At 57.7% G+C, this 15,018-nt stretch overlaps 1 protein-coding gene across 3 annotated transcripts; it reads left to right on the top strand.

Annotated features, from left to right (window-relative positions):
• The first annotated feature begins 839 nt into the window (after positions 1–839).
• Positions 840–14,964, top strand: PXK (PX domain containing serine/threonine kinase like). 3 transcript variants are annotated; one of them, XM_078875032.1, is made up of 19 exons: positions 841–1,101; positions 4,601–4,651; positions 5,222–5,269; positions 5,971–6,157; positions 6,905–6,982; positions 7,388–7,461; positions 7,763–7,837; positions 8,426–8,530; positions 8,818–8,919; positions 10,474–10,635; positions 11,003–11,126; positions 11,255–11,333; positions 11,705–11,756; positions 11,948–12,025; positions 12,478–12,564; positions 12,938–12,998; positions 13,303–13,353; positions 13,814–13,838; positions 14,220–14,352. In XM_078875032.1, the coding sequence occupies exons 1-18, from the start codon at positions 1,000–1,002 to the stop codon at positions 13,825–13,827; spliced, it is 1,530 nt and encodes a 509-aa protein (XP_078731158.1). In that variant the 5' UTR covers positions 841–999; the 3' UTR covers positions 13,828–13,838; positions 14,220–14,352. The 3 variants fall into 3 exon arrangements, 2 of the variants coding, with proteins under 2 accessions (XP_078731156.1, XP_078731158.1); XR_013639788.1 differs by having other exon boundaries at positions 840–1,101; positions 13,303–13,838; positions 14,220–14,290; XM_078875030.1 differs by lacking the exon at positions 13,814–13,838 and having other exon boundaries at positions 840–1,101; positions 14,220–14,964.
• The last annotated feature ends 54 nt before the right edge of the window (positions 14,965–15,018 follow it).

Genomic DNA, 15,018 nt, shown 5'->3' with positions numbered 1-15,018 from the left:
TATTATTAAATCGGCACCACTAACTTGGGGAATCAACAGTGAACAAGTGGCCGTCGTGAAGCAACCCGGGCCCCGCCCTGGGAACGTGGAATCCGACACAAGCGATCACGGGGCGCGGACGTGACCGGCACTTGACACTCATTTGCATATCACGTGGCCGGAGGAGGGCGGGGCCTCAACGACCCGGACCGTGGGAAACCGCTAAATCCGACCAATGAGCGAGCAACGCGACAACGGACGTCACTTCCTGCTCTCGGGTGAGAGGGGTGGGGGCCGTGGGGGATGAACAGAGGGGGGGGGGCTAAAGCGGCTGGGCTCTCCCATCGATTCGCCGAGAACAATGTCACGTGACGCCGCGGCACGTGACACGTGACTCCGCTTCCCCCCCCTCCCCCGCTCACGAGGGACCGGAGCTGCGGTTGCCGGGGCAACGGAGCCCCCCCCCCCACCTCATCACAGCCACCACCATCACCAACCACCATCACCATCGGCAACCTCATTAAGGTGTCGCCTAGCAACGCGAGGCCTCTTTTAAGCAGGGGGAAATCAGGCAGCGAGTCGAGGTCCCCCCCCTTCCCACTGCCTCGTCTCTCGCCTCGTCTCGCCTGGGCCTCCAGCGCGCTGGGCACCCTCGCGGCACCGGGACTCGACTAGCGCCGTGGCCCGCGCGAGGTCCCCGGGGTTGAGGTGTCTCCTCCTGGGAAGGGGTCTCAGCTGGTCGTGGTTCTCGGAGTAGGGGCTGTCAGGGCCAGGGGGTCTTAGGGGAGAGGTCATTTGAGCGCCTCGGCGCCGGTCCCCGGGGTAGGGATCCCGACGAGTCGGGGTGGGGGGGGGGGTTCTGTGGAAGGGGTTCTAAGGTTTGGACTGTTAGGGGTAGGGTCTTAGGTTTGGGGGTCCCAGCGGGTAGAGATTTCTTGGACTAATTATTTCAGGGGATAGGGGTTCTCATTGGTGGTGGGGGGCCCCAGGCTCAGGTGCATCCTGCTCCGCTCCCCAGCGATGTCTCTGCTGGAGAAGCGCGCCCCCAGCAAGGTGCTGGTGGACGACACGGCCCCGCTCGCCTGCTTCATCGAGGCGGCGCACAACGTGCACACGCACACGGTGAGGGAGCACACTCACCCCACACACTCACCCCCCACACTCACCCCTCACACTCACCCCACACACTCACCCCACACACTCACCCCACACACTCACCCCACACACTCACCCCACACACTCACCCCACACACTCACCCTCACTCACCCCCCACACTCACCCCACACACTCACCCCTCACACTCACCCCTCACACTCACCCCACACACTCACCCCGCACACTCATCCCACACTCACCCCACACTCACCCCCCACACTCACCCCACACACTCCCGCACTCACCCCACACTCACCCCACACTCACCCCCCACACTCACCCCGCACACTCACCCCGCACACTCACCCCGCACACTCACCCCGCACACTCACCCCCCACACTCACCCCCCACACTCACCCCCCACACTCACCCCCCACACTCACCCCCCACACTCACCCCCCACACTCACCCCACACACTCACCCCACACACTCACCACGCACTCACCACGCACTCACCCCGCACATTCACCCCGCACACTCACCCCACACACTCACCCCACACTCACCCCCACACACTCACCCCGCACACTCACCCCGCACACTCACCCCGCACACTCACCCCTCACACTCACCCCACACACTGACACCCCACACTGACACCCCACACTCACCCCACACACTCACCACCCACACTCACCCCGCACACTCACCCCCCAAACACTCACCCCCCACACTCGCCCCACACACTCGCCCCACACTCATCCCGCACACTCACCCCGCACACTCACCCCGCACACTCACCCCGCACTCACCACACACTCACCCCGCACACTCACCCCACACACCCCGCACACTCACCCCGCACACTCACCCCGCACTCACCCCACACACTGACCCCACACTTACCCCGCACACTCACCCCGCACACTCACCCCGCACACTCACCACACACTCACCCCGCACACTCACCCCACACACCCCGCACACTCACCCCGCACACTCACCCCACACTTACCCCGCACACTCACCCCGCACACTCACCCCGCACACTCACCCCGCACACTCACCCCGCACACTCACCCCGCACACTCACCCCGCACTCTCCACACTCTCACCCCCCACACTCACACCCCCCACACTCACCCCACACACTCACCCCCCACACTCACCCCACACACTCACCCCACACACTCACCCCCCACACACTCACCCCACACAATCACTCACCCCACACAATCACCCCCCCCACACTCACCCCGCACACTCACCCCACACTCACCCCGCACACTCACCCCGCACACTCACCCCGCACACTCACCCCACACTCACCCCCCACACTCACCCCCCACACTCACCCCGCACACTCACCCCGCACACTCACCCCGCACACTCACCCCGCACACTCACCCCGCACACTCACCCCGCACACTCACCCCCCCCACACTCATCCCACACTCACCCCACACTCACCCCACACTCACCCCCCACACTCACCCCACACACTCACCCCACACACTCCCGCACTCACCCCACACTCACCCCCCATACTCACCCCCCACACTCACCCCGCACACTCACCCCGCACACTCACCCCGCACACTCACCCCGCACACTCACCCCGCACACTCACCCCGCACACTCACCCCGCACACTCACCCCGCACACTCACCCTCCACACTCACCACGCACTCACCCCGCACTCACCCCGCACATTCACCCCGCACATTCACCCCGCACACTCACCCCCCACACTCACCCCACACTCACCCCACACTCACCCCACATTCACCCCCACACATTCACCCCGCACACTCACCCCGCACACTCACCCCGCACACTCACCCCGCACACTCACCCCTCACACTCACCCCACACACTGACACCCCACACTGACACCCCACACTCACCCCACACACTCACCACCCACACTCACCCCGCACACTCACCCCCCACACACTCACCCCCCACACTCGCCCCACACACTCACCCCACACTCACCCCACACTCACCCCACATTCACCCCCACACATTCACCCCGCACACTCACCCCGCACACTCACCCCGCACACTCACCCCTCACACTCACCCCACACACTGACACCCCACACTGACACCCCACACTCACCCCACACACTCACCACCCACACTCACCCCGCACACTCACCCCCCACACACTCACCCCGCACTCACCACACACTCACCCCGCACACTCACCCCACACACCCCGCACACTCACCCCGCACACTCACACTCACCCCGCACTCACCCCACACACTGACCCCACACTTACCCCGCACACTCACCCCGCACACTCACCCCGCACACTCACCCCGCACTCTCCACACTCTCACCCCCCACACTCACACCCCCCACACTCACCCCACACACTCACCCCCCACACTCACCCCACACACTCACCCCACACAATCACCCCTCCCACACTCACCCCGCACACTCACCCCACACTCACCCCCACACTCACCCCCACACTCACCCCGCACACTCACCCCGCACACTCACCCCGCACACTCACCCCCCACACTCACCCCCCACACTCACCCCCCACACTCACCCCACACTCACCCCCCACACTCACCCCGCACACTCACCCCCCGCACACTCACCCCCCGCACACTCACCCCCCCCACACTCACCCCGCACACTCACCCCGCACACTCACCCCGCACACTCACCCCGCACACTCACCCCGCACACTCACCCCGTACACTCACCCCGCACACTCACCCCGCACACTCACCCCCCCCATACTCACCCCGCACACTCACCCCGCACACTCACCCCCCACACTCACCCCGCACACTCACCCCGCACACTCACCCCGCACACTCACCCCGCACACTCACCCCGCACACTCACCCCGCACACTCACCCCACACTCACCCCGCACACTCACCCCGCACACTCACCCCGCACACTCACCCCCCCACACTCACCCCACACTCACCCCACACTCACCCCACACTCACCCCCCACACTCACCCCACACTCACCCCGCACACTCACCCCGCACACTCACCCCGCACTCACCCCGCACACTCACCCTTCAGCCACCGATGAGTCGTGCTTGAAAACGTAGCCGGGTGGCCCAGCGGTAACGCTCCAAATCGGAAGGTTGTGAGTTCAAAGCCTGGTTGTGGGGTAATTGATCCCATCATTCCTGCTTCTGGGTTCGATACAAATAAATACCACGTTGTGCGGAAGTCAACAGTGGGTTTAATGTGGATAGACTCGCCCCACCATAGGAATGTGGAGTTTCCATCACTGGCTCAGGGCTTTAAAGGTGATGAGCACCGCCTCGAGTCCTCCTCGGCCTTCCCCAGTCACCTTCGATCCACCCTCCAGTTACCCCACGAGTTTTAACGCCTTCAAGTCCCCCCCCCCTAGTCACCCTGAAGCTCTCTCGGGGCTCGTTGTGAGGTTGCTTTGGGCCGTCTCCGTGTTCACACCGTCACACTCCACCGTTTGCCCCCCCCACCCTCTACCTCGTGTGTGCGTGTTGCAGGAATACGTCGTGCGAGTGCAACGGGGACCCAATCCCGAAAACAGCTGGCAGGTACAGAGAACCATCGTCATCATCATCATCGTCATCATCACCACCATCGGCATCCCTGTGCGTGTTTGTGTAGAGGAAAAGGCAGCCGGGTGTGGTGTTGGCCACCCATCATGTGCCGCCGTGCCGCGCTTTATAGGTGGTTGCTAACAGCACAGGGCCCAACAGTCTGTTATGGTTTAACAAGTAGACTTTCGCAACCGATATTCATCATAAAGGTTTTTGGGTGAGATCGCGTAAGTATAAATGTGTTGTAAACCCTCCACCACCCGACACAGCCAATTAGTAAACAAAACTTTTACGTGACAAATCGCCCGATGATGCTGGATGTCATTACTAGCGAAACGTCGTAATCAAATTGTAAATGTTGTGGATTTACTCTCCAACACACTGGTGGGCTGCAGTAGTAACTAATTGGCGTTTTGTTTACAGGACAAATCCCTTACTAAATGGCTGCGTCGGGTGGTGGAGGGTTACGACACATTTATACTTACGTGATCTAACCCAAAAATCTTTATTATGAGTCTGTTATGGCTTTATGTTGGATCGCTTTGTGTGTGTATCCCTCGCCAGGTCAAAAAGAGATATAGCGACTTTGACGCTCTCAACACGAGCCTTCAGGTGAGATGTAAACATGTGCCACAACAACCACTGCCATCACGATGACCACTACCAACACTCACTGCCACTACCATCACCACCACCACCACTACTACCAACCACATTTACCATAACAATACCAACCAACACCAACACCTGCCATTCGCCACTAAGTGATGGTGACATCATCACGGCGCCTGTGCCTGGCCAGGTGCACTTTGAGGCCACGTGAGGTGTCGAAGGCTCGCTGACAGGAGGTCTCGGGACAGACCCAGGTGTCATGGGGTTGGCTGACTGAGATGACTGGTAGATGCACCAGCTGTACCCCCTACTGTGCCAACTTGCAGCATTTTAGCTGCCCGGCGCTCCACTCTGCCAAGCACCACGGCAGAAACACCAAAATAAGCTTGTGCTAGAATAATGAACAATACAACCTCCATCAGAGGAAATGCATTGTTTTAAATTAATATAAAACCTGTACAGGCTCCCTCCCACCCTGCAGACAAGTTTTTAGCTCCGTCTCTCCAACAGGTTATGTAGGCTGCATAGGGAAACTTTGTGTGTTAGATTCTCACTCGCAGCACTTGCCCCAACAGTGCGTCAAAGGCTACATGGGGGGATATTGGTGTCTGTGTATCCCTCGCCAGGTCATAAAGAGCACACAATAATCAGATGCTGTGGTCTGTAGTGATAATATCGTGGCGGTGGCTCGTGCGCTCCAGGTGTCGGGCGTACCGCTGGCTCTGCCCCCCAAGAGGCTGCTGGGGAAGCTGGAGCGGGAGTTTGTGGCCGAGCGTCAGCGCGGGCTGCAGCTCTACCTGGACGTGCTCACGGCGCACCCTGTGCTGGCCACGTGCACCGCCGTCCGCCTCTTTCTCGACCCCGACTCCTACCCGGCAAACTACACCGGTGTGTGGCAGGCGAGAGAGAGCCCACCGGCGCGACCACACCGCAACTGTAGTGACAAATACGCTACTGCAATGGCAGCATCAACACACTACTGCAACTACTGCACTACAGCCGCAGTATCATGTCGAGGACTCCACCAGGCCGGCTGTTTCATCTCTTCCACACTGTGTGCAACCACCACTCTGCAGGTCACAACATCTCACTCACTCACTCACCCACTCACCAAACTGCAGGTCACCTCACTTATCTTTCTGCTTCTTCCCTCACACTTCTCCACTCTGGAATTCCTTCCCATCGTCTATTTTCCCAAGCTTTTATAATAAGTAACCTTGCTCAATTCGGAAATGTGTGAACTTTTATCTATCACAACTTTGATAGTGTTCTTGTTTCTGCCCGCTTGACGGTTTGTGCCTTTTTGAGCCTGTGCTCAGTAACTGTGTAAACTAAAAACCATGCCGCTGCAACAACCACATAGCAGCGACAACTACAGTAACACCCGGGGTAATACACATACCACACGAACAGTGACAAACATACCACAGCAACAACCACAACATAGCATTACCGGAACAACCACACAACAACGGGGGAGCGACAAACACTACCCTGCTGCAATTGTTACAGCCACACAACAACCGCGCATAATAGTAACAATCACTGCAACAACCGCTATTGTGTGTTATTGCACGTGACACGTTCACTTTCGTACGTGTGTCTCCTCCCCCGCCCATTCCCGCCGGTGCCCAGAGCTCGCGCTACAGCAAGTGTCCATGTTCTTCCGCTCAGAGCCGCGATGGGAGGTGGTGGAGCCACTACGTGACATGGGTAGGGGTGTGCATGTGTGAGGGTGAATGTATGGGGATGTGTTAGATTCCCGCTCATGGTCAACACCAGTGACAATTATTTGCACTGGTCCTGGGCCTCCTCTAGGTCGACTCGGCCTCAAATGAGTGTGCTACTGTGTGTAAACATTGCCACTAGGGAGACAGGCCGTACACAGTGCTGGCTACCCACCTCGTGTGCTGTGCCAGTCTTCATAGGAGCTCACGAACAGCGCTTGCTACTAAGTTCTGTTAAGGCTATATGGGGGGTCTTTGTAAGGGATGAGCACTATGTCACCACTGCGAGAGTGTGCTGCACGTACGTACGCACATGTCCACACGCACCATGGTTAGCGTGCCCGCTCATTGAGAAATAACGGTGCTGGATGTGACACCATGGCGCCCGCAGGGTGGAGGATAAGGAAACGCTACTTCCTCATCAAACCCAAGGAGGAGCCCAAGACCAGGCAGCTTCTGAGCTGGGTGAGCATTCACCCTTACCTGCTCGCCCATCTACCAACCCACCCGCTCACTCGTACAGGCACCAACCCACCCGTTTGCCCACTTACTCACCCACTCACTCGCCCACCCATTCCCAATGCCATCAATAAGCTCACTAACTCGATAAACCACCCGCTCACCCAACCACTTGCCCGCTCACCTACCTACTCCCTCGCCCAATCAATGACCTGCGAAATCATTCATCCCGCGCAGTCCTCCATCCGCTCACCCAACCACCGACTCACCTTTTGTCGTTATCTTTGACCATCCCATTCTGGACCAGGCTGACTTCGGACCGGATCAGTTCCTGTCCACCAAGGACCTGCAGGCAGCCATGAAGCTCCTGCCCAACATTTCTGTGAGAGGCGTGAGACAACACACACATGTACACATGTAACACACACAACACACATGTACCACATTACATACAAACACGTAACACATACATGTAACACACAACGCACATACTACACATGTAACTCAAGCGAACATAAACACACATGTAACACATACGTAACACACACGTAACACATACATAACACATACGTAACACATACGTAAACATACATGGCACACGTAAGTAGGATATGAACCATCTCAAGCATACCACACTGTGTTAAACACGTGTGTTACACGTTCTGTGCCGAACATACCATACGTACCGCAGCATGCATAATTCGTCGTGGGCACCACTCTGTGCATACCATACCATACGTATCATACTATGCACGCCACATCGTGCGTACAACACGGTGTATATTGAGACTATCACATCGTCCGTACCGCACAGTGAATGTCACCGGCATGCCTACTGAATTCGGTGTACTTCACAGTGCGTAACACTGCACATATCACACTGTCCGTACCACACCGTGCCTACCGGGTCGTGTGTACTACACCTTGCGTACCAAACCCTGTGTTACCACCCCGTTTCTCCCTTTTCCAGCACCCATACGTGGCGCCGACCGCCTTTGCGGAGGCGAGCGAGTCGTCGGGGTTAGTGGTGCGCACCATAAATGACAAGGGCACGCTCAAGGACCTCATCCACAAGGTGTGTAGGGGGCTGGGGGTCTGGAGAGAGAATTGGGGGGGGTGTGGGGTTGCGACTGTGCGGGGTCGTTGTGCGTGCCGTTCGATTATGCCGTACCACATGTGCAGTTGAATTTATTTTGAAAGCTATGGTAAGGGGAGTGGTTAAACCATCAGCTGAATTGGAGGTGTTATGTTCATGGTGTTGTCTCTATGGTGTTAATGTTAGTGCCATATGAATGGCGTGTCAAGTCTCCCCGTGTGTCCCCGTGTATCCTCGTGCGTCTCTGTGTGTCTGTACATCTGCAGACGAAGCCACGTGACCACTTCCTGCACAAGTACTGTAGCCCGCGGAGGAGTGCGCCGCTGGATATCGCTCACGTGCGCCTCTACGGACGCCAAATCCTCGAGGTGACGGGGACCGGGTGGCTAGAGTTACACTATGTCCTTGTATGTGCACGTATAAGTCCGTGTGTGTATTCCCGTGTGTATATGTGTAGTGAGTCCAACTGACTCGCAGATGTTATTCTTTAGAGGCAACACATTTATTATAACACGTATATACAAAGGGGTAACTGCCCCTTCACCAGATACAGCCTAGGGTGGTGACCACCCAGCTAACTACACCATACGGAGGAGTTACAGCTACGAAGGTTCGGACCCTCACTTGGGTCCCGGCCACGTGTTGATGCCTTGTAGGACGTAGAGCTTCCAGCTTGTAGGACGAAGCGACCCCGTCCCTCTCAGGGACCCACCTTATATCCTCCCGGGTCGGGGCCGGCTCCGCCCAGGCCCCGCCTGCCTTCTCGAGTGTTCTAGCTCCCTCTCGATCCCTCTCGAGAGCTTTCCCCGGACACGTGATCACCCCCTAGCCCCCCCCCACCCACTTGGGGCCCTCTCTGTGGACACTCCGGATCACAGCAACCCACCCAGTGCTATCCGCAACATAGGAACATCGCACGCCACGACCCTCCCGGGCCGGCACCATACAGTGACATCCCTGATGTCACTACATATGTATGCGTGTATATGTGTGTTTGTAATATGTTTCCCCATGAAAGAGCATTATGGGGCAAAATGGGGTTTACTCTGCTGGACTGCGGAGCCTGATATTCGAGTAAGTAGCCCACCCACTGTGAGTGATGTGCTATTTGCCGACGAGGTGCGGAGAGTGATCTAGAGCCCGAGACCAGGTTAAGTGCCGGGCAAAGAGGACCTCCCATAATACAGGTGTATGGGTTAGATCATGTAAATATAAATGTGTCGTTAAACCCGCCACCACCCGACACAGCCAATTCGTATGTTTTTGTCAAATGGTTACTAGTTTAGCACTCCGGCGTATTGGAAAGTATACCCACAACATTAACAATTTGAGTATTACGTTTCGCCGGTAATTACAACCAGGCTCATCAGGCGACAGCCGGAGTTCGATTCCCACTCATGGCCACCAACACCAGTGACAATTATTTCTTATCTTAACTGGTCCTGGGCCTCCCCTAGGTCGACTCGGCTTCAAATGAGTACCTGGTGTGGTGTGTAAACATTGCCATTGGGGAGACAAAGGCGGCCGGGCGTGGTGCTGGCCACCCACCCCCTCGTATGCCGTGCCGGGCTTCATAGGAACTTGCTAACAGCACTTGCCCCAACAGTCTGTTAAGGTTATACAGGGGATCTTTGTGTTTATGGTGGGAAGTGGTGGCACATTGGTTAACTCGCTGTGCGACGAACCCAGCGAACTGAGTTTGATTCCTGTGCACGGTTACGAATATGTTATCTGGTCCTAGGCCTTAACTAGTGCTGTATGTAAACATCAGCACTTGGAAGACAAGGCTGCCAGACCTGACACTGATCAAACCACCTCCTCATGCGCCGTGCCAGCCTGCACACGGGCTCTCTTTAGAGCACTTGGCCTCGCAGCCTATAAAGGCTACATCGGGATGTTTATCTCTGCATGTGCGCATACAGGCACTGCGGTTCCTGCAGGAGCGCGGGTTCCCGTACGGACACGTGCATGCGGGAAACGTGAGCGTGGAGGGGGAGGCGTGCCGTCTGCTCGACCTGGAGAACACGTTGCTCGGGCTGCCCAGTGCCATGCGCGGGATCACAGCACAGTACCGCAAGATCAACGTGACTATGCTTGCACACTCGCAGAGCACACGCATACAATGCAGAGTACACGCCGACAATGTGCTGTGTGTCACTAGTAAAGCACACCGGTGTGTTGGAGAGCCAAGCCACAAAATTTACAATCCGACAACCCTAACTAGTTGGCTGTTTCGGGTGGTGGCGGGTTTTAACGACACATTTATATATTTACGCGATCTAACCCAAAAAAACCTCTCATGGATGATATTGGTCGCGAAAGCCGACATGTTAAACATATACACATGTACGTATGTTGAACTTCTTTCGCACCGTACGTACCCAACCACGCTGATCAGCGAGTACACACACGCAACGTGCGCCATGTGCTGCGTGTGCGATTGGGGTGCAGACGCTCGACGCGGTGGACGTTTTCTCGTTCGGACTGCTGTTGCACGAGATGGCGTACGGGGCGCCGCCCTCCGCCATCCCCATCGACGCCCCCTCACTCGGCCCCTCGTCATCGCCCTACATCGGTAACGACGCACAAACTCGCACCGGCTTCCCACCTCGCTTACGCTCGGTCTCATCGTTGCATGGCACAGTGCCCCGGGGGATGGCATGTAATGAGTCTGCTCCGTGCGTCCATCTTCTGTGTTTCCAGCGACGGTGCTGGAGTCAATCCTCTCGGCCGACGCGCTCCGCTCAGGGTTGCCCACGCTGCAGCAGCTGCTCGCTACACCGTAAGAACACACGCACACACAGATAATAATCCCCCCCCCCCCCCCCCCGTAGCCTTTAACAGACTGTTGGGGCGAGTGCTGTTAGCGAGCACCGATGAAGGTCGGCATGGCACACGAGCGGGTGAGTGGCCAACACCACAGCCAGCCACCCCAATGCCTACTGAATCAATTATAATTTACGGTACTTTGGACAATCCACTACCTTATTGGTGATTGTTTCACCATACTTTACCACACTGGTCCGTGTTGGTTGATGAAGCAAGGCTCGGGACCGGTTCAGATGTCATTCGCCACTCAGCGGAGCGAAGATGCCATCGTGTGTTGCCGCCTTGCGCACGGTGAATGCGAGACTCTCTTTGTGTGCCCCACAGGCTCTTCCGGGATGTGACGCTGCCCAACGGCGGAGAGAAACCACAGTTTAAGGTGACCTAGCACGGGTTTTATACACGTGTCCACTCACACGAGCTCTCACTCACACCTGGTGAATGGGCACGTGTGCGAGGGCACGCACGCGTTACTTTGTGTACTTTGAGTACACCCCCTCAGACCCAGTTAATTACACACGCACCCCTGTGTTTACACCTGTGCGCTCCTGTTTTACCTGGGCCCGCCAGATCCCCAGCCGACTGCGAGAGGCACTGAAGGTGGCACGGGAGGCAGTGGAGAATCGGCTCCATGAAGACCAGCGCACGGTATGGCCCTCACCCCATCACCACCACCACCACCACGTATGTGTGATGATCGTCATCAAAATCACGTAGACCACGTTGTACCAGTGCCCACATTCTGCCGAGGCGTAGATGGTTGCGCGTGCGTACACGTGTATGCACGTGCATGCAGTTATACCTTGTCGCGGTTAGCACACTCCACTACGAACCCAGTGACCCAAGTTCAATTCTCGCTCACAGCCAACACCAGTGATGATTATCTGAATCGGTCCTGGGCCTCCCCTAGATCGATGAAGCCTCAAATCATTACCTGGTGCAGTGCGTAAACATCTCCACTCGGGAGAAGAAGGCGGCCGGGCGTGGTATTGGCCACACCACCCCCTCGTGTGGCATTCCGGCCTTCATAGGTGATACTCGTAACAGCACTTGACCCAACAGTCCTGTAAATACTCAGCGGGAGATCTTTGTCTTTGCAGTTACATCAGTTCCGAAAGCTGTCGCGCGCGCAGTCTTACCACGGCTCCGAGGAGGAGAAGAAGAAACGGAAAATGCTCGCTCGCAAGGTGAGGGCCGGGGAGCCACACGCACCGTTGGGCTCAAGTGCTGTCAGTGAGCACCTATTAAGGCAGAAACTATAAAGACAAATCCTCATCACTATTAACCTCTGAACTCCAATCTCTGGCCCCATTCCCTGCCCCCTGCTTCAGAGAGCAAAGGTAATGTTTTGTGTGCCCCCCACCCCACCTCCCCTCCCCTCTGCTTTGTTTTGCTGTGAATTTTGGGGGGCTGTTAATACTCGTTGCACTAACCCTCATCGCAGTCCTGGTCAGTGATAAACCAATCGCTAATCCAGACGTAACTTTGACCGTGTCCATCACCTGACCTCACCGACAGCGCCGTCCCTCACCTGCATCCGCTATCCCCCCCCCACCATAGAAATCGCGGCAGCTCACGACGGACGAAACGGAGGAGCCCCCCACAAACGGCACCTCCACAGGTACGCCCCCCCACCTCCCCACCACCATTGACACCCCCGTAACGGGGGGGGCCCCCGAACGAGATGAAGGGGAACAAAGGTAACGAAACGAGTGCGGCCCTGGTCCTGGCTTTCATTTGGGAATGTGGCAAGCCCCGCCCGTAGTCCCCACCGTTACGGGGAACCGAGTATCATTGCTTACTCTGCACGACTCGTATTGTATCGCGATGAACGAAGCGGTGAAGACCCGGTCGCAGGTTTGCTGTTTTACATGAATCCAGTCGCAACTTTGACCATGTCTACCACCCCCCATCCCCCCATCCAGGTTCCTGTACGAGTTCGCCCCCCACCACTCCGTCCACGCCAACTCCCACGGGTATGGTCACGCACGGGGTCACGCACGGGCAGACGGGGTCACGGTGTTATGCACGGTGACATCGAGTAGCATAGAGACAAACGGGGTCACACAGAGACACGTGGAGAGACAAAATTAGACTTTTATACACACGGGATACACTTGGCAACACGTGCTGTGTGCGGTACGAGTGGTGCACTCTGCGGCGTGTGAAGTGTTGCGCGGTGTGAATGATGCGAGTGCGTGCGCAAGTACGTCGAGTATATACCGTGTGTGTGCGAGGTATGTTTGTGCCCTGGGCGAGTGTGAAGTTTGTCCCAAGTGTGCTGTGTGCGTGATGCCAGTATTCTGTGCATGCAGTGTGCTACTGTGTGTGGCGTGAGAGCACGGTGTTCTAAGTATGGTGCGCAAAGTGCCGTTCTGGGCTGACTGTGGGCGGTAACTCTGTTTCCCCCCCCCTCTATCTCTGTCCACGCTGCAGACTCGCAGCCTTGACCGCGTGCCACGTAAGCAATCGATTACAAATAACCCCCCCCCCAATTAGCGCCGGGCCCTCACACCACACAGCTCCAACACGAGCAGCAGAATCAACAGATGTGGCTCTAACACTCACTGCAGGCTCGTGGATGCTGCAGTTGCTATGACAGCGGTTCCCGTGGTAACCGTTGCCTGGATAACAGGGCGTCTGTGGTCGCTTCCAGGGGAAGCTTTCCTGGTGTCGCTACTGCTACCGCACTAACCCCGGCCGCTCGCTCGCTCCTCTCCCTCCTACGTCCACCTCCTCGCACGCTCGCTGCTCTTTGTCCTCGAGGCTGCGGAGCGTCGGCCCCGGTTTGGGAGGACGGTACGTGGAGGCTGCCTGTGACTCGCTACGTCTTTGCGTTTAGGGATTGGGGCGCCGCCAGCACCGCCACTGCCGCCGCCGCCGCCAGGCCCCGCACCACCTGCCCCGCCCGCGCTGTCGGGCCTTCCCGCCCCCTCACTGAGCCCCCCTGGGGCTGGGAGGGACGTGGGACGAGGGGCCCTGCTGGGCTCCATCCGCAGCTTCAGCAAGGGTGGCCTCAAGTCGGTGTCGATCAGCGATCGCAACTCGGCCAAAGTGTGACGTCGAACACAAACCGAGCACCGCTCGCTCGTCTACACTGCACCAAGGCATACTCGCGACACTACCATCACCACCGCACTCACCAATACACAGCGCACACATACTGCACACGATGCAGCCACCCCTCAAACTCGCTACACGAGATACGCACTCATTATATGCAACACACACCTCCCCCCACTCACTAACCTCACTGTACTGTTCACAGCACGTTGTGCCATAATCCTGCCGCACGCGCCTGCCTTTGCAATGCGACACCACGATCCCACAGTGCCCCACTAATTCACCCGCCTTGCAGCACCGTACCACCACCGCCACCCGCTGCTGCCGCCGCCGCCGTCAACACTTTTCCTCGGCGGCAGCCGGTGCCCCGGTGGTCCCGGGCGGTAGCTGGCGCCGTGAGCAGATCGACTGCGCGGGCGGCCACGCCAGGCCCGACGCTGGTGGTCCAGCAGGCCTGCCCATGTAAATTACTGTGATGAAGACGACTGTGATGATGATGATGATTAATAAAGAAGTCTACGGTGCCCGTGGCTCAGCGAGCGTGGATGCGGCGACGCTGGCGGTAACGGCAGCAAGAG

Source organism: Lampetra fluviatilis, chromosome 40, assembly GCF_964198595.1.
Source record: "Lampetra fluviatilis chromosome 40, kcLamFluv1.1, whole genome shotgun sequence".
Lineage (NCBI taxonomy): Eukaryota > Metazoa > Chordata > Hyperoartia > Petromyzontiformes > Petromyzontidae > Lampetra > Lampetra fluviatilis.
The sequence above is the reverse complement of the archived record's forward strand: the minus strand, read 5'-3'. Positions and strand labels throughout refer to the sequence as shown.